We start from the raw sequence: 19314 nt of genomic DNA on the forward strand, positions 1-19314 counted from the left end.
CTCTCACAATAATTCAATTCAAAAAGCCACATCTTTTGTTTTGCTGTAAACATTTGCTGTGTTGGCTTTACATGTTTATTAAATATATGCATGTATATTTTCTGCTTTAGAACACAAATTTAAGTTAGAAAATATCCCATCATGAAAGCATAAGTTTCAGTTCAGTCATGTGATGATTTCTAGTCTTTATTAACCCATCATTCGTATGGATGAAGAACTAAATATCTAAGAAGCCGAGGAAACCACCATGCCGTTTTACGTTTCCTTCATTAGAATGTGCTGCACACATCCTGGTTACAAAACTCCAAGATATCTGTTGCGAGGAAAAGAAAATACATAAAGATTGCAGTTATTATAGGGGAAAGAAAAATCCAACTTACACCACAGTCAGGTAGTGTGTCCATGTCCTACCAGAGTGTGTGCATTTAAAGACGGCCTCTGCGTGAGCGTAAAACTCCTCTCCCAGGATGGAGCGGTAATCCATGTGGCTTGTGTGAACAAAACAGTGCGTTGCATCTTTAAACAGCAGATCACTTTCCCCGTACTGATGAGACTCAAAGAGCTGGAACTCGGTGCTTGAGGTGGCTCCCAAAGTTTCCTGCCATTACAGAAAAGTAACCATCTTAGAGTCTGAAGAAAACCAAAGAGTTATAGATCAACATAAAGTAGTACACGATTGTAAAGCGATAGCAAAACGATTCGTTCATCCCCACGTCCGTCGTCTAGACTTGCTTATTCCTGCAAGGTCATGGGGTCTCCAGGGGTCATTGGGAGGTATGCGGGGCACACCATGAGGAGGTCGCAGGTCCACAGGTTAATTAGGGTTGGATTTTTCTCTAGTCTTGCAAGTAGAACCTGATGAGTTAGTCCTCCCAGCAGAATTCAAATTAATGAGACTTTACGAAAACAAAATTACTGACCTGCGATTTCATGAGGAAGTCATACACCCTGGAGGTGAGCACAGGCCGTGTCATGATGCTGTTCGGTGGGATGACTCCCAAATTACAACTTTCCCACTCTGACAAAGCAGCTCGATGTCCGTCGGCACACAGCAGCTCGAAGTCAGACTGGGTCCACTCCTCCGCCCACCCGCTGGAATTCAAAGCTAGAGTTAAATAAAGATAAATAAATAAAATAGGGACAATGTCAATTAGCTGGCAGCTCTACATACATAATACATGTAGCGTCTTCAATACCTCACCAAGGATGTTAGTGACAAGGTTGTGGTGCTCGAGGAAGGCCACGTCGCCGTAGCTTTTCCCGCTTGGATCTCCAACCAAACACCTGCAAGACAACAGAAAAATAGAACAAATCAGTCTATGAGGGTAAATACTGAAACAGGAACAACACGACAGTGCCCTCCACCCTTTTTGGCTGCCATAATGATGATGTGTAAAAAGGGATAAAATATAAAATAAGTTTTGTTACAGTAGCATGATGTTTCAATGAAAAAAGTAGAAATATTCAAGCTTTGTGTGGTGTATTTGCAAGTGTGGTTGGGTGAAAGTGGCTCTGATGTAAAGGCACATAAAGTGGCCGATATGATCAGAAAAAAATTATGCTTCTACAAAAAGATGAATTTATCTTCAGAATTTAAACAGATCTTTATTGTGGACAGGGAAAAAAAAACGACAGAAAAACCCGGAGTCCTGTGTACCTTAAGGCGCCCATGTTTCCATAGTAACGCTCATTGTGGTTGTCGGTGCAGCGTTTGGTCGCTGCCTCGCCTGTCCCTCCCATGCACACTTTGCACAGATTCCCCTGATATCCGGGGAGACAGCCTTTCCAAAACACCGTGCTGTACACTGTACAAACAGAAAGCGGCAGACTGCAGTCAACGGGGGGCTTAAAAACAAAAGAAACAAAACAAAGCATTGGATTAAAGTGGAAGTGACATGCACTCACTACATAGAGTGAGGAGCAAAAGTCAGAAAGTTGAGCATTTATGAGGAAATTAAAAAAATCTGCACCTTGGTTTGGATCACAGGGGGCGCTGCTGTTGTGCTCCAGGCTCAATGTGTGTCTGTACGGCAGCAGCCAGCCTGCGGGGCTGTACATGTGACCGTGACACGAGCGGCGGCCACCCAGATTCCCAATGAAGATGTTCCTGCTGGAGCGCTTTGCTACAGCTACACCCACAGCCGAGGGCAGCACTGAAAGGGGGGCAGAGAGTGATGGTTTCAATGTGAAGATGGCGTTTATACCAAACACCGAGCTCAGGGAGCTGCGATTTGTCTTCATCCTACCATCCGTCTCCAAGTGAGCCGATCCTTCAGCAGGAGCACATTCGGTTCCTGAGAAAATGCAACAAAAAAATCCATTTATTTCCACTAACAAACACCAAAACTACAATTTAATGATTTAATCGCTGCCCTCGCTGACAACAGCACACGTTTCAGAACACAGAACTACTCAAATAGGAACGGAGCAAACCAAAAACCAAGGAAGATGCATCACTACAATCTTACCATAATACTCAGTGACCACCGGAACAAGGCCACATTTCCCTGCGAGGAATGTGTGTGTTGCATCCAGCGAGACTGCGTCCACTTCGTCCCTCTGAGGTAAAACATGTCTTGTTTTTAACTTTGTATCCCCAGAGTGTGATAAACTATCGATGCTCGTGCGACTCGGACGATTTACCTTGATTTTCTCGATGCAGTCCCGCATCGACACAGCCCTGACACACACCAGTGGGTCGGACTTTATGCTCAGAGCCCACTGCTCGCATTTCTTCTGCTCTGCATGGCTGATGCAGCACCAACGCACAACGCTGTCCTGGAGAGAGCTTCCTGCAAACCCAAGCCACTAGTTCACAGAGAGTTGCTATAAGAGCTAAATCCCGTTCATTCCTGAAAAGTTCAGGCTGATCCTATGCACCTTCGTGGCTGAGTCCTTTGAGGAGTGCAACATAATCCAGCCCCATCACCTGGCTGACGTCCATGTCGTTCGGCAGAACAACCAGTTTATCCGTCGCGTCTCGGAAGAGAAGGTCCGACTCCCCAGAGAGAGATGAATTGAAGAGTTGGAAGCGCTGCCTCTTTTTTCCTAGTCGACCAAACTGCGTCTTAAGAAATCAGTGTAGAAATGACTTCAGTACATAGCTGAAGTTGAGCGAAGGCCGCAGAATGACAGAACAAAAGCGTGAAACCATGTCCACCTATTTACCTGCACAGCTGATATAAATTTGCGGACAACCTTGCGAAAATTATGTCTGGTGACCATTCCTCCTCCTGGACCACGGCCCAGATTACAACTCCTGTAGTGGCTCAGAGGAGCCTGAGAGCCATCAGGACACAGCAACCGGAAACTGTCCCACTCGCTCGCTGAGAAAGTTTCACACACAAGATAAAAACTCAAGAGACAAAAGCCTTCAGCGTCAAACCCCGCTTATCCAAAGGCTGGTTTGGTTTCAGAATTGAACTGATAATAATTTGCTACATTTGCAGTACAAAAGAAAATGGGTCACTTCTACCAATCTGAAAACATTACAAACTTAGACACACCTTTGTTCATCCTGTCAGGTTATTTAGTTAACATTTTGGTTAACCTTTCAGAAAGATTTCAGAATGACCTTTCAGAATGCTTTGACATATAGAAGAATTCGTAATCAACTCAAAGACTGCCAGATCACTAAGGTATTGGCTGCAAAGTAAGCCCATTCATTACTCCAACACCACCAAGTGAAACAGTTGAGTTTGAGTTATGTGCTCTGATAAATCAGAGGTATTCGCCTTTAGTTTTCAAGGCCAGTGTCCTGCAACATTTAGATGTGTCACTAGTCCAACACACCATCATGAAATAGCTGAATTACCTCCTCAGTCAGGTTCTCCAGAGTCCTCCAAATGACTTCATTGTTTGGCTCGTGTGTGTTGAAACAGAGAGACATCTAGAAGTTGCAGGACACCTGCCCCTGGGTACCGGAGTTGAAGACCCCTGCTCTAAAACTGTGCTGTGCATTATGGTAAAACACTTCTACTGTAGTCCAAAAGACATGGTCCAGAGGTCTTATCGCCCATTAGTTCTTTTCAGAGCGTTGGTTTTCTCCAGGCAACCCTTCCAAACAAACTGCACTCTATACTAAGGGGTACAATTATCGCTCAAAATGACTGTATTCAGTTGTTACAATCACTTCCATGGTCACAGGTCTGTACCCAGCATGCAGACTGTTTCTACAAACATCAGTTAAAAAATGTCATTCTCAGAAGCTCACATGGAATCCTCTAATAGGATGCCTTCTATGCATCAAGTTCAGTTATGAAGTTTCCTTTACTAAATATTTCACAAAGAGCCAGCGGTGTTGAAACCAAGTGGAAGTGGTTTGAAACAACAATGTGTGAGCCACAAACTGGATGTGAAGGAACTTCACAGAGCAGGACTAACAGATGCTGACGCACATAAATTGCCGAGGTCAGCAACTTTCTGCAGAGTCACAATTAAGCCCATCACATATCAGACGGTTCTTCATTTGAGACCATTTGTGAAGGCAATTACAACTGAAGCAGAATCGGGCTGTGCAACATGACTAATGGAAAGTTCTGGGCTGAGTCAAACAGATTTGGATTTTATGGAGATGCAGCAGGGTGAAATGGGCTATAAATGCAAGAAGCCCTTTGAACATCACACAGCTGAAAGTGAGGAACGGGGCAATCTTCAAGAGTCATTTTAGAGTTATTTCAACCACAGGCTGAACCAGTGGCAATTAGGACGCACAGTGTGCCAACTATATCCTAAGCCAGAAAATAATTTTTATGGATATAACTTGTTTATTTAAAAAAAAAAAAATTTTTTTTTTGAACATTAATGAAGTGATATTAAGTCACTTTTCTTACAAAGATTAACAAGATCAAGATGTGAACATTCCTTGCGAAAGAACTGAATGGTTAGTGTCACTTTTTTCAGCTGAAGACATACAGAAATATAATACAGAGTATGCCACCCTATTCTCTCCACACAGAGAATGAAATATATCTTCCAAACAGTTTCTAATCTTGTCACTTTGACTTGTTTTTATTATTATTAAAATTGTTGCTTTTATTTCTTAGCTTTTTGCTGCTTGCCACTGTTTTGATCGTTTAGTGTCACACACCTCGGATGTCAGTAAATCACAGAAAAGTTTTATTTTATTTTATTACAGAAGAAGAAATATGTAAAGTATGATACAGAGCTTACCATTAATACTTCCAAGCGCTAAATGGTCCACAAAGGCAACATCACCTGCACCTCTACGGAGACATCTACACCAAGCCAAAACAGAAAACCTGTTACCAATACGTCTACTGGTCGCTTTTTGCTTTAAAGAGGTTCTCTCTCGTTCAGGCTGACCTGAGGGCTCCCTGGTTGTTGTAGAAAGGCTCATTGTGTGACGACTCACAGAAGTAATTCTTCTGGCGGACGTAAGACTTCTGGCCTTGGCACAGTGTGCACAGAGGCGGCGCCATGTTGGCAGCTCCTGGAACACAGCTAGCGCTGAAAAAGGAACCAACATCTGCAAGAGAGGAGGAAAGACGCTGAAAAATACGGGCAGACATTAAAACACATTTTTTATATATATTACAATGCCTTTCTTTTATTTAGAAATTCCTGTGGTTTTGTGCTCATTTTGTGAAGTATTGATATAAAAATTCATCAAACGGTCAGGAATAAGTGTTTCCAGACTGCATAGGGAACCCTATTAGAAGAACCACGTTGTCACCCTGGCTGAGAGGATTGTCTTTGCTCCAGGTTAGGTAGTTCCTGGACAGCAGGAACCCAAGCGGGAGGCTCCACCCAGCAGTCCACCGGGCCCCGCTGTGACAGCTTCTGAGGCCTTGCAGGGACCGAACATCCAAGCTCCTGTTTGTCACCACGGCGACCGACAGGACGCAAGCTCCTACAGATGAACAAATAAACTCTTCAGAAATCACTTAGGGAGAGGAAACACTCTGGATCATATCAGGAGGATGAAACAAACCTTACCGTCAGCGTAAACCTCCTTAGCAACGAGAACAAGATCAAACTGCTTCACAGCAGAGTAAACTTCTCCTGCATCCAGCGCCACTAGATCTGCACGGTTCGCCTGAAAACAAGGAACAAAAGAAAAAATGAAAGTCAATTGTTTTGGATTCATGACTTAATTTTATCTCAAAGCATTTTATAAACACCCACTACCTAGCGTAATTCTGAAGCAACACTGGCAGGTGTTTCTCCCAATCATCTCCTAGAAGTGAAACAATAATCTACAGAGCGACTCGCCTTGATTTTGTCGATGCAGTCGGCTGTGCTGGACGCTCGGACGCAGGACAGCCTGGCAAACGCTGCAACAGCAGCAGGCGGCAGGACGGCCACCAGGGCTTTGGCCAGCTCTGCACACTTCCTCTGCTCAGGATCTGAGACGGTGCACCAGCGCATCTTCTTAGCTGTCACAGGAGCAACAATTAAAAAAAAAAAAAAAAAAAGCTCACACTATCCAAGCCAATCAGGCAAATATGTTTTTTTTTTTTCTGACCACTGGCCAACTTCCGGCATGTCTCGTCTAGGAAAAAAATGGACTCAGACACGTAATTTTTAAACAAGAGTGCCTTTATAAATAACTAATAAATCATTAATAAGGCAATTTTTATGAAAGCTATTTACTAAAGGATTCTTTTTTTTGTTGTTTTTGCCACTTAAATGTTTCAGATAAATCAAAATGCTTCTAGCAGTTTCTTAACGATTTCATTTAAGACTGGAATAGCTATCCATAACAACTTGATGTATGTGACAAAACTAATTTCACTCTAAACAGCCAAATAATAACAACCAATGTCAGCAAGTGTTAAGCCATTTAAGATCACACAACTACATCTTTTTGGGACTCAAGTCCAGACTTTTACTAGGCCATCAGAAACCTTTGTTTTTTTGAGCCATGAAGAAGTGGGCTTGCTGTATAAATGAAATATCAAGTCTTCAATCTCCTGAAGTAACAAACCAGCTACAGAGTATCACACTAGCACCACCAATACTGTCTGTATGTTTAATTAGTACTTTGTGAGATGCTGAGATGATCTTAGATCACATATAGCAGGGCACACACCTTCCAAAAAGTTTCACTTTGGTCTCAGCAGTACACAGAACATCTTTCCAAGAATCTCGTGGTTCATCAAGCTACTTTCTGGCAAATTGGAGCTGGTCGTTTAGTTCATTCTAGTCAGCATCTCCACCATAGACAGATGCAGTTCTAGCCTATTTTTCAGCCTTTATAAACCAGTAGAAATTAAATGATAGTGCTTTAAAGTTGTGAAACAAGGTGAAAGTGGCTGCTTCTTATACAATTAAAATTCTGCAGTATAAAGTAAAGCATAAATAGAAACTTGCTTAGCAATTGGCTTATTAACCATTTAACATTTATCAGGGAAATATTACTGTAAAAGTTGCACCATACATATGCCCAACATTTAATCAACAATAAACTATATAATCAGGTCATCACACACTCCCAGTGGGGCTAAATATCAACGCCAAATAATAATAATAAGAAAGTAACAACTACTTACCCCTGATGCAGCAGGTGAAGATGAGAAAGAGTAAAATGTGACTAGATCCTCTCATTTTAAGCTGATGTTGGCAGCGCGGTCAGCAGAGAGCGAAAAGCCTGAATTTTCCACCACTGATTTTCCAGGGAATCAGAGCCGCTGGTGCGTAGAACAGAGGAGAAAATCTGTTGCGTAAGGGCAGCTCGACTGAAAACAGTCACCTTTTACACACATATGGAAAATATTTTAGCACCATCTGTCACAAGGAGACCCAGATCAAACTGTTCACAAATTAAAGTGAAAGATACAGCTCCACTTTAATCTTTTTTTAATATACGGGGGTCAAGACGAAAAAACATTTTGAACAGTTACCAAGAATTGCCAGACGAAGAGTGTGTTAAAGAAGACGACAGCTGTGTGTAGTTAGGATTTCAAAGTTTATTTGAGGAAAAAAAAAAAAAATTAGCAAACATGTAACAAAATGTGCATCAGATGAACATATCTGGATCTGTAGTTCTCCGGATATTTGAGGCACATGAGCGTAAACAGCATATAGATGAATGACCTATTGTTTCTGTGATGTCCAGGTCTTCTTGTTTTTAACAGAGAGGATAAACTCCTGCTGTACTGAGGACAGACTGCAAATGTTGGATCCTCTCCACATGAAGCAGGATGGTAGGTTTCTGTTTTTCCAGCTCCGTGGACAGTTCCTGAATGCGCTTCTCCAGCTGCAAATGTCAAATGTGAAACTAATCAATGTCAGCGTTAATCGGTAGGAGATACAGCCTTTTTTAACCTATCGCATACAAACAGCAACTACAGAGTGTGTCCATGGGTTAAAAAAAAAATCCCTCTAGCTTAATGCAGAAAGGAACAGATGTTTTTGGTTTTACAAGTACAAGTTTGATGATCAGGACCTGACTAGACCGAATTAATCTAAAAACTAATGAGCGTGCAATGTGTTAATTTTCCCAACTCCACTGTATATCGCTAAATGGGCCAACTGCCATCTCAAAAAAAAACACAAGAAAAAAAATGATCTACAGCACATTCAAAATGTTGCCTCCACAGTCCCGACCAACAGAAGGAAAATTAATTATAGCTTCATCACGAGACAGGCTCCGTGTTTGCTGGAAACTGATTTGAAAATGTTTTTAATGTTTTATAATGGCATGCAACGATCTCCGGTCAAAATTAATTTCAGAGTTGTTCGTTAAAGAAAAGCCAGCTAGAACCATCAGGTCATCAGAGGTCTGCTCACTTGGTGAGATGTGCAGAAACTGTTGGATCTTTACCAGAGAGAGTCATTATTTATGACAACTTCACAAAAATCTGCATTTTGTTCAGGCGCCTATTTAAAGACTACAACTGTCCGAGTTGAGATCATGCGTTATTGACTCCAGTTTAAGATAAAACTACATCATTCCTTCTGCCTCTACCTCTTTCAGCTCCTCACAAACTGCGCTTTTTTCCACTTGTTCATCCTCTGCACTTGTCTGCAGCCAACTCTGCAACACGTCTCTCAGCTTGCACCATGCCCTGAGTGACACACACACACACACACACACACACACACACACACACACACACACACACACACACACACACACACATCAGTTACTACACACCACATTTGAAATGGCATAAACAAGATTTGGATTTAGTTTTTTTTTTTTTTTTTCCCACCGAAGTTGCTTCTTGCTCTGCTGGAAGTTCTTCATGTCCGTCCGAATGGTGAGAAGCTCCCTCATCAGAACTGATGCTTCTTTTTCAGGAGAATTTTTCAAATTTGGATCTGAAAGGGCGCCGCAGCAGTTGATTATAATATTTCATGCCTGTCAGTTTTGTTTGTTGTAAATAAAAAAAAAAAGGTCAACTACAACACCTTGAAAACCTGCTGGGGGGTGCGTAGAGCAAGTCTCAAACTCACGAAGGGAAACAAATGGATTTTCTCTGAGACCTGAACTGTCCAACTTTGAAAAAAGAAAAGGAAGAATATAAGAAAGTCAAGTTATTTCAGGATGGCATAAATGTTTAAATGTGTTACGGTAAGAGATACATACAGATTTCTGCGTCTTTGAGGTCATGAAGGCTGAGGGTGGCAGAAGAAGATCTTGAGTTCTGCTCTCCAGAGGCGACTCAGCTCCAGATATGAAGCCTGTCTGACTCGGTTTCAGTGCTGCTTCAGTGCTGCTCAGGATACATTTCCGTTAAGCGATTTAAAAATAAAAAAAAACACGAATAACTGCTAAAAGAGACCAGATTTTAAAGCCAGTTTTGTAAGTTAGAAGGGGGAGTACAAAATAAAATGTAAAGCACTGATAAGATAATCTGCCTGAAACAAGGTTGATAACCTCATCTCCATCTGCTGCACAGTTTCAGTGAGACAAGACTCAGATCTGAACTCACTGGCTGCTAAGTGCTTCAGCTTCCTGCTCCGCTGAGTGAGGCGTGGAAACGCCGCCAGGACCTGGCGAGCAGAAGGTCACACTCTTCTTCTGTGGCTGCGCTCTGACATCTTGCTCCTTTTGTGATTTACCCAACGCCCGCCGCTTCCACCGCATGGCGCAGCGCCTCACGACTCTCTGCAGGCGCTGCGATCTCTGCAGGACGCGGGGCAGACGGTTGAAGTCACGCTCACGCTCTGGTGTCTGAACGCTCCCACAAACACCCACCTGCTCCTGGCTGAGCTGCGTCAGACTCGCTGTGAGGTCGTTCATGTGCGCGGCGTACGTGAGGATGCGCGTCACGCCCTCCCTCAGCAGCTGGTCCCTGTATACCTGTGCCGCTCTGGCTGCGTGCTTCCGCTTGCTGCGCTGCTCTGTCACCCAAAGCCTCCATCCCTGCAACACCTGCAGCAGATTCACAATGCAAATCGATCAATCAACCAAGTTTTTGCAGACATATTCATACTCATATTTTCACACTGTATCACACTGAAATCCCAAACTTTCATACGTTTTATTAGATTATTATGCGTTAGCGCAAACAGAGCGGCATACAATTGTGAAGCTGAAGCAGATGAATACACTCCTCCAGTATTAAAACAGGTTAACCAGTTTAATTTTCCACTGCAAACATTTGGGTTTGACATCAAAAGCATGAGAACAGAGATAAACATTCCATCTTTTATTTCCAGGTGTTTTACATCTGGATCTGCTGATAAACTAAAAAAGATAGCATTTTATTATTACTATTATCCTCATTGTAGCATAGACAAGTATGCAACAGTATCTAACCTCAGTTTATTCTGGTACCTGTAAATTAAAAAAAAAAAAAACCCCAAAAAAAACAGCTAATTAGTTGCCTGACCAGTCAAGCTGTGAGTAATTTAATCTCTGTATAAATCCATCTGTTCAGCGAAGACCTCAGAGCTTTTTTAAGAGAACATTAGTGGACAAATGGCAGCATAAAGTTTAATGCTGCTGTTTCATAACCGGGGGTGGGTTATAAAACAATATCCCAATCTCAAAAGGTGTGCGTACTCTTTCAAGGCCCTGGAGATTTTGATGCGAGATAAGAATGTGGAGGCAGGTGTTACCTTGGCCTGAAGGGTGAGAGACCAGTGCCAGAGAGCTCGCTCCGTCTGCTCAGCCTCCCTGCGTCTGTGCTGCAGCTGTTCGCAGGAAAAAGAGAAGAACCAAGAAGTCACAGCCTGTGAGAGAGCGTTAAATCACAGCGCGTACTGTACAGCAGAAACAGGACATCAGATGAGAATCCGATGTCCTCAGAGCGTACTAAATGTCAACTAAAATGCCTAGCACTTTTACTAACTTGACTTTTTAAGCTTTTCCAGGTTATTCCCAGATTATTTAAGTGAAGCTTCTTATTAAAAATTGTAAACAAAAACGTCAGCAAACCTTCGTTTTCCATCGCTCAAAGAACTTCTGGTACATCTTTAACCTCAGCAACAGGAGTCCTTGTCTTTTCATGACCTGAAGAGTTATAGCAACTTTGAAGCTTTCATGTAGTAGCAGTGTAGCTTCATGTGACAGATGTATTTAGTGATAAAACGGCAACCTTGTGTCTTTGGTGCTGGCAGTGATAGTTGCTCCATGCATTCAGGGTTGTAGAGAGCAGCTTGGAGTTGTGATGCCTTCTGGCCTTTTCCATGTTTATCCTCAGCGTCCGTGCCTCTGTGGTTCGTTCCCTCCACTGTTTGAAAATCAACCGCAGCCGAGCTAAAAAAAGAAACAACAAAAAAACAAATCACATAAAAAAGTTCAGCACAGTTTAGGATTCTTGCCTTATTATGTTGTGCAGGTAGAATCGAAGAAGATTTTACAACAATAATTTAAAACTCTGTAACAATAAAGCCAAGGAGGGAAATTCAGAGATAAAAGAATATTTGCTTAACTCTAATCTGCAAATAGTATAATTTGCACAAAACCCTAACAAATCCACTTATAAAAGAGATGATCACATTTGATCATCTCGCTAAAAATTTGAAATACTTTTTGACCTAGTAATTTTACCCCAAGATTTTTTTTACATAATCTATTTTCTATTTGAAACACAAAAGGAACATTTTTGGCATTGCTTCTCATCAAGTCGAAACCTGGAACATACATTTACTCATATGTCCTTATTTAAATTACTTATTTTCTAAACTTAGCGTCCAACTTCTCAAATGGATGTCCTTTGGAGTCTTTATCAGCCATTAAGAAAAGCTGAAAAATTATTAGAGAAACATTTTTACTTTACCTAAAAGTTCAGGTTTTACAAAATTATTTTTAAACAAAGAATGTGTTCACTTGATCAGCTTTAAATATGTCCAGAACAAACTTGACCTAACCTGAAACCATGATGTTCTGTGCATATTCATTACCTTCATTGAGTGTTTTCTGAGCCTGCCCGAGCAACTCCCTCTGCTGGTGGCGCTTCAACAGTGCACGTCTCGTTACTTCTCTCCAAGCATGAAAAACCTGGACAGGTTTAGCACAAAGAGAGCAAAGGATAAGAAAACAACTATACTGCATTTTAAAATTAAGGGCCAAAGCTCAAACCTTCTGCTGAACGGATTGTTGGAAATGCTCCCGGGCTTGTTGCTCTGCGAGTCGAACCTCAGCCAGCAGCTCTGCTTTCTCCCTCCACGCTGTTAGAGATTTCCTGAGGACATATGACTCAACGCTACGAGGCCGAAATATGTTTGTGATTTCAAAGCAGCAAATCTTAAACTCAAAACTTAAAACTTAAAAGACAATAAAATTGCAGGTTCACATTTAGTCATATTCCAGTCTGAAGTTCTACAAAGTCCTGGTTAATGGCCTCCAGTCCTAAAGGCCACCAGGCTCTACATTAGAATGGCCTACTCAAAGCAAAGGCCTTAATTTAATAAGGAATCTGTGACTTTATTGGCTCTCTCCATTTGATCTCAGAGAGATTCGGCGATTTGTTTAGAGGAATTGGCAATAAAATCCATGAAAGTGAAACTAGTAGAAGGGTGTGAACATTTGGAGTTAAGGTACCTGAGGAAAATCTGTGTTCGCTGCTGTTGAAGCTCCTTTGCACATTCGCACATCAGAGACATCTCAAAGCGATGATTCTGTGAACACAGCAGTGGCTCTGAACATCCTCTTTAGTCACTTTGGTTTAATTTCTACACACTAATGATTAATCACCTCCAAGGCCACGAAGCTTTGTTTGAGGAGTTTAGCTTCATAGTGGCCTTGAATCTCCTTCAGCCTGCTTTTCTTCACTCGCCGCTTCTGAACAAACTGATGACAAAAACACTCATCAGCGTCAGGCTAAGACCTGCAGAGATGCCGACCAGAAGATAACAACAGGGCTGCAGGTAACAATTATTTCAGCAATGTTCTACCGATTATTCTGACCATTATTTGAGTAACTGAATAAAAAAAAAATCCACATTATGCAAATTTTTTATGTAACACTATTCTTATTTTATACAATGTTAGAAATATCTAAGAAAATGCCAATAACTCAATGTCTTTTAAGAAACAAAATAAACATTTTACTACATAAAATGCAATAATCTTTACTATAAATGCAGCAGAAGATGCATTCAGCTAAAAAAAAAAAATCAGCATGTGAAAAGCTCAGCTTTTGCTTAACATCAATACAGTGTAGGGCTGTTCTGTCGATTATTTTTTGATTAATAATTGGATAGCAAAGGGTTTTTTTTTACAGACGTTTAGCCAGATAAAGCTAAAACTATGTCTCTTGAGGAGCTTTGGGTGGAAGATATTTATAGACAAAGAAGGTTTTTCATCTTAAATGCAAAATGTATATATTCTTGCATAGTTCCGGATTTATTGCTGGTCTGAGGGTATTAGACTTTCATCACATTGTCATAATTTTGAGTCTGTAAGCTCTAAATTAATTGCCAATTATTTTAATAATTGATTATTCATCATTAATCCGATTAACTGCTTCAACCCTAAATAGCCACTGTGTTATTTTTGTTATCCACATTCTGTGTCAGTGTTCTGTGTCCAGACGATAACTACCTTCTTCCATTTCTCTACAGCCCACCGCAGTCTGCGTAAATCCCCCTGAAGGCAGGCCTGCAGCTCTCTGGTTCTCCTGACACGAATAGATCAGTCCACCGTTAACAATGAAAACACAGCAGCTCAGACAGATCAGTCACCTCAGATCGTCACCACCTGTCTCGGATCTCAGAGCTGTGGTTCCTCCACTGCACCAGCGTGTTGTGCAGAAGCCTGTGAGTGTGCAGACGGTGCGAAGCTTCCTGTCTCTCTGCCTCTCTGATCTGCTGCTGCGTGCGTCCTCTCCACCGCAGCCAGGCTCCTCGCGCGCAGCGCTGCTCGTCGTGCAGAACCGCCTGGAAACACACGGCGACGTGTCTGGAGCACAACAGTCTGTCTGAATCGACACTAAGCTTGTTTCCATCTGCAGCTGCGTACCATCCGCTCAGAGAGCTTCTCCTCCTTGTGCTTCTCTGACCGTTCCCACCAGGTGTGAAACACCCAGGCGAACTGACGCTTCCTGAGAATCCAGACACAAAAAAAAAGTCACACAGGAGGAGATATAGTCAGGGCCTGCATTCAAGAAGGTTAAAAACACCCAAATCACCGATTCAAGGCTTCGGCTTTGAATCTTCTCTGTTCTCGCAGCTGTCCCTGCAGAGTGAACTCCACCCAAGACTGGAAACATCGGGGTAAGGTCCGCTCAGCAAACCAAACATCCGCGCGACACTCCACTTCCTGTAGAAAAATTAATTAAAAATGACAAATTTGACATTTTCAAGTGAGAAAGTAGGTAAAATAATTTTTTTTTCTTCTTGAATCAATCTGTGATGAAGGGTATAATGTTGTTGTTATGGACAGTATATGTGTGCTTTTGTGATACAGTCTTATTCAGCCATAACAGAACATAAAGTGTACCTTGATGTATTTTTTTTCCTCAGCTGGAATAGGACTTTTAGTTTCTATTTTATTAAAATAGCTTCTATTTTATTAAAATAGAAACTAGATGTTTCCAAAATAGAAACTAAAATATTTTAGTTAAAGTCCCAATGAGATCAAGATCTTTGAAAATACCTGCATATGAATCTGTTCAGCAAGTGTTTCTCTCCAGTGGTGGAAGCAACGCCTCAGCACAGAAACCCTGCAACATGACAGACAGTTCAAAAATGTTTGATTTATTCCTGGAAAGGTGGCTAGAAAATGGAAAGGTGTCCTAGAACCTGTAAATATTCAGCGCCTTGTCGATTAGGGGCTGAAAGCTCTGATCTTCAACCTCCTCCAGCCGATCCGTCCACAGCCTCCAGTACTTCGCCAGCATCTACCAAAGAGCAGCTTGCGTTTTGATGTTTTCACTGAAAGACAACGGAACTGCCTGCAAGGTGACGGCCGCATCGATTACTGTTTGTTGACGGTGCTGGACGGCCATGTTGTTGTTCAGTCGGTGCGCTTTGTTCCAGCCGACGTTCAGAGAGAGCCCCCGCAGACCAGCGCGCTGTGAACACAAAGTGATCAAGAACTGACTGCTCTCTGCCAGGTCGTGCTCGATCCAATTGTTCCATTTCTTACCAGCAAATGATGCTGGAAATGCTGACATGCTGTCTGGTTCCTCTCCGCTTCTTCTCTGCACAGCTGAACATCTACATCACAGCTCAAGAGCCAAACAGTTGAACAGAGGACTATCAGAACGGGATGCATTCCTTCAGTAAGTCTACCATACACCACACACCCCCAGCCTTCTCCTGATAGATCCACAAACAACCAGACAGACACAAATGAGTACATAACTGGGAATTGTACAGACAATGAGGAATGGTTTTCAACACCGTTTACAAATAATAAACTGAAAAGTGTGGTGTGCATTTGTATTCAGCCTCCCTGAGGCAACAACGTGATTTCACTGCGATTACAAGTCTGTTGGGTTATGCCTCTTCCAGATGAGGACATCTAGATGCTGAAATGTAAGCTGTTCTATAAAGTATCATCGGTGAACATAAACTTTCTTTCCATAGATTCTCATTTGGATCAACGTCTGGACTTTCACGAGGTCAGTTTAATACATGGATATGCTCTGTTCTAAATCAGATCAGACCATGCATACCTGGCTACATACAGCCAGGTAGCTCTGTCTCTATGTTTAGGGTTGTTGTCCTGCTTGAAGGTCAACCTCCACGCCAGCCTCAAGCCTTTTGCAGCCTCTAACAGATTTTCCTCCAGAATGACGCTGTATCTATCACCAGCCAGCAACGCCAGGTTAAGTTTTGAGATGCGGGATATCTCATTCCCTCGCACTCTCTGTTTGAAATGAGTTTTATTTATTTATTTATTTATTTTGTAGCCTAACTCTCCATTAAACTCCTGTACGACTTTCTCCCTGACCTGCCTGAGGTGCTCCTTGATCTCCCTGATGCTGTTTGTTCACTAATGTTCTGTAATGAACCTCTGACACTTTAATGGAACAACTGCATTTATACTGAGATTAAATTACACACAGATGGATTGTATCTACTAATTTGGAGACTTCTGGAAGCAATTGGTTTTTATTTGCACATACTTATTGACATTTGTTGCACTGGATTTTTGTTTTGTTTTGTTTTGTTTTGTTTTATTTAGGAGTATTAAAGCAAAATATATCGAATGCAAATGCACACCACTCACAAAAAAAAATGGAAATCACATATCCTTATTTTTCCACATCACATTTATGAACTATTCCGTGTTTATGAATGTCTGTAATGCAAGTGTTTGTGAATCTTTGTTAGTTTTGTCTAACAGTTCAGGATACAGGCTTTCCAGTACACCAGCACTCTGCGCCGAGTGCTCTGAACAGCCAAGCGGTTTGCAACTCGCAAGCGCCTCTCTTCATTCTGTTTGTGACTCAGAGCTTTTCTCCATTCCCTCCAATACCTCCTGACCAGTCGGAGACGACAGGCGCGCTGAGCCACGGCTACAAGAAAAACACACAGAGTAACCCTGCAACCTGAAACCAGGTCCTTTGCCTTCAGTGGAGCAGATGATAGTTGAAGGAAAGGAAAACATGAGAACCTTGTGTGTCTTTCTTGGTCTTCTGATGCGAGGTGAAACTCATCCACCGACAAAATGCTCTTGTCTTAAGGCGGACAGTGAAATAGAGAGCTGCTTTGGATTCTTCTTCTTTCTGGTAAGAAGCAGATCTATGTGTCTCTTTCCAGAGACTCCAAGCCTTTTCGCAAGAAAAAAAATACACGGTTGGAATAAATTCACAATTAATCTAAAAAAGTCAAAGACTGTAGCTCAGCGGACCGTGTGTCTACCTTGCTCTGTAAGCTCAGTGCCCTTTGCTTTTGTGCTTGATCCTCTAACATCATAAGTTGCTGCTGCTTCTGCAGCCTCATCTGCCACAAATTCCACACTGAGCTGCAAAGAGTGTTAATGTCACACACATGGAAAGCATTCCAGTTTGACACGGTACCAGTAAATACTAAACAAAACAAAACAAAAAAAAAAGAAACTTACTGCAAATCCGAAAGCCTTTTCCGCTCAAGGAAGGATTCAAGCATCCTCCAATGTCCTCTCCTGATCTCAATGAAAACCTTCCATCTGTCCAAAGCCAATCGGACCAGTCGCCTATTAGCTGTTCACAGGAGCAGAGTGCTTAAAACCCCATCTTTGATCAGAAAATAATTCCTGCTTATTATTTATATTAAATCATACCTAGTGATTGTGCATACTGTAATTTAGTCTTTTTCTGTTTCTGCAGAGATGTAAAATTCCTCCACCCATAAAATGCCAGGTTTAACAGATAATACCTAAAGACACAAAGATCATTAGCAGCACATAATCTTGACTGTATCAAGGATATCAAGCATGTTCACACAGACATCTCCAACATCTCCTTGGGCTGTGCAGTTCGCAGTTGCTTCGACGACAACCAGCCTATTGAATCGACTTCTATCATTATGAAATGTAAGCAACATCCAGTCATAGTACAAAGTTACACCCGTACTGGCATTCTGTTTGGCTTTTGTACCTTCCCAGAGGAGGACATCAGCTGAGATAATGCTGCCAAAAATCAAATGTTTTCTTCTGTTGCTAACTTTTTGCTTTTTATTAACAAAGAAATGACTCTGACATCAGTTCTTCTGTTTCATTTTTGTACATCTACTCTGTCTTCTCAAGCCCCCAACGCAGATGGACACAAGTCAGGTTCTGCTGAAGGTTTTCTCCTGTTAAAGGGGAGGTTTTTTTTCTCTCCACTGTCGCCACATGCATGCTTGCTTTTTAGGTACTGCTGCAAAGTAAATAGCACATCGCATGGTCACTAGCTATTCTGGCTTTCCTTTTTTGTCACACTTGAAAGGTTCAGATTATTTATGTATTAAGCCAGAAAAGCTGCATAAAATCTGTAAAAGAAGAAACACTTTTCACAGCACTGTATATTTGTCTCATTTCTCATGGTCTGTCTTTCTTAAACACAGAGGGCAGAAGAAAACTTTTCAACTTCTCAATGAGTTTTACGCAAATGACCGAATGCTGATATAGACAGGCAGCTACTACAGAAAAAAAGAACAAACAATCCATCATAATGCCTTGAGACTGACCTGTAGTGGCACTCTGCTCTCATTAGAAGACTCCATTCCCTCCTGGATGTCCACCAGTCGTCCCTCCATGTTTCAAAGGCTCGACTCAGGAGGCCTCTACTGTAGTGGGACCTGTAACAAACCATATTTTGCATCATTTAAAACTCCTCAGAGTCATGCAGGACTTTAAAAGTAGCAAGGAGGCTATCACAAACTGGAAATAATTATAGCAGTGCTCATTTGGTTTTCAATTAATTCTGAACTGTAGCTACAATATGTGTTCAGTGTTACCTGGCTTGCAGGGGTAGAACTCGACCAAAGGTGTTGTGCATCCATATCTTCAGGAATTTTCTCGCCAAGTGTCTAGGAGATGTTTGAGGGGTTAGAGTTCAAATTATATGCTAGTATTATTACTAATCTAAAATATGGTCAACACATTGTCTGGGCACCTTATCCTGAGCTCCTTGAGTCTCCCTCCCTTGTTCCAGTTGTATCCCACTCTGTAAGAAACCTTCCTGGTCTGAACTCTGCGCAGTTGTCTAGATTCACCCTCAGATCTGAAGGGTCGCAGTCTTACCCGGTTTGAGTTTTGGACGGATTCGCCTTGCATTATTTTAATTCAGACTTGTAATACAGACATCATTATTTACTCCATCCTTGAAAAGATTCATTTAGACCAACTGCCGCGCATTTGTTTTTCCTGGTCACGTGACATGCCCGGAATCAGTGGGTCTGCTCCTTTTTTATTTACCGCAAGAGCAGATGGCCTTAGTGCGCAGAGTTTCAGACATTTCACATTATTTTTCAGATATATAG

At 41.8% G+C, this 19314-nt stretch overlaps 2 protein-coding genes and 1 long non-coding RNA gene across 4 annotated transcripts; 1 reads left to right on the forward strand and 2 right to left on the reverse strand.

The window, feature by feature from the left end:
* Positions 1 to 33: 33 nt before the first annotated feature.
* On the reverse strand, positions 34 to 7802 carry sxph (saxiphilin). Its single transcript, XM_014982118.2, has 17 exons — positions 7515 to 7802; positions 6235 to 6398; positions 5959 to 6058; positions 5696 to 5872; positions 5326 to 5488; positions 5173 to 5237; positions 3169 to 3326; positions 2881 to 3067; positions 2644 to 2792; positions 2469 to 2559; positions 2247 to 2294; positions 1971 to 2153; positions 1658 to 1805; positions 1202 to 1284; positions 921 to 1105; positions 412 to 598; positions 34 to 313 (listed from the first exon to the last, which is right to left on the reverse strand). The coding sequence occupies exons 1-17, from the start codon at positions 7567 to 7569 to the stop codon at positions 270 to 272; spliced, it is 2187 nt and encodes a 728-aa protein (XP_014837604.2). The 5' UTR covers positions 7570 to 7802; the 3' UTR covers positions 34 to 269.
* A 109-nt stretch (positions 7803 to 7911) lies between these two features.
* Positions 7912 to 19169, reverse strand: sfi1 (SFI1 centrin binding protein). The gene is made up of 30 exons (XM_014982111.2): positions 18948 to 19169; positions 18790 to 18861; positions 18520 to 18630; positions 17633 to 17727; positions 17435 to 17552; positions 17233 to 17335; positions 16985 to 17141; positions 16725 to 16886; positions 15509 to 15579; positions 15342 to 15434; positions 15163 to 15260; positions 15017 to 15083; positions 14550 to 14680; positions 14381 to 14462; positions 14120 to 14298; positions 13964 to 14039; positions 13115 to 13210; positions 12962 to 13038; positions 12500 to 12602; positions 12322 to 12418; positions 11514 to 11674; positions 11354 to 11428; positions 11035 to 11109; positions 10169 to 10345; positions 9903 to 10096; positions 9557 to 9683; positions 9379 to 9466; positions 9180 to 9288; positions 8933 to 9032; positions 7912 to 8221 (listed from the first exon to the last, which is right to left on the reverse strand). The coding sequence occupies exons 1-30, from the start codon at positions 19106 to 19108 to the stop codon at positions 8093 to 8095; spliced, it is 3384 nt and encodes a 1127-aa protein (XP_014837597.2). The 5' UTR covers positions 19109 to 19169; the 3' UTR covers positions 7912 to 8092.
* On the forward strand, positions 14497 to 17429 carry LOC148159683 (uncharacterized). Of its 2 annotated transcripts, XR_015762864.1 has the most exons (4): positions 14497 to 14634; positions 15192 to 15476; positions 15572 to 15644; positions 16715 to 17429. It is a non-coding gene; the product is annotated as an uncharacterized LOC148159683 (long non-coding RNA). The 2 variants fall into 2 exon arrangements; XR_015762863.1 differs by lacking the exon at positions 16715 to 17429 and having other exon boundaries at positions 15572 to 16708.
* Positions 19170 to 19314: the final 145 nt, after the last annotated feature.

This window comes from Poecilia mexicana, unplaced genomic scaffold (assembly GCF_051168715.1).
Source record: "Poecilia mexicana isolate PSO_F unplaced genomic scaffold, ASM5116871v1 scaffold_5, whole genome shotgun sequence".
In the NCBI taxonomy this organism is placed as follows: domain Eukaryota; kingdom Metazoa; phylum Chordata; class Actinopteri; order Cyprinodontiformes; family Poeciliidae; genus Poecilia; species Poecilia mexicana.

Coding starts and splice junctions, on each gene's coding strand:
- sxph (XM_014982118.2), bottom strand. CDS start 7,569: ATGAGAGGATCTAGTCACATTTTACTCTTTCTCATCTTCACCTGCTGC. Junction 2,295..2,468: donor GGTGGTCACTGAGTATTATG/GTAAGATTGTAG, acceptor GCATTTTCTCAG/GAACCGAATGTGCTCCTGCT. Junction 1,806..1,970: donor CCCCTGTGATCCAAACCAAG/GTGCAGATTTTT, acceptor CTGTTTGTACAG/TGTACAGCACGGTGTTTTGG.
- sfi1 (XM_014982111.2), bottom strand. CDS start 19,108: ATGCAAGGCGAATCCGTCCAAAACTCAAACCGGGTAAGACTGCGACCC. Junction 15,261..15,341: donor TCCAGCACCGTCAACAAACA/GTAATCGATGCG, acceptor GCTCTTTGGTAG/ATGCTGGCGAAGTACTGGAG. Junction 12,419..12,499: donor AACAATCCGTTCAGCAGAAG/GTTTGAGCTTTG, acceptor AAACCTGTCCAG/GTTTTTCATGCTTGGAGAGA.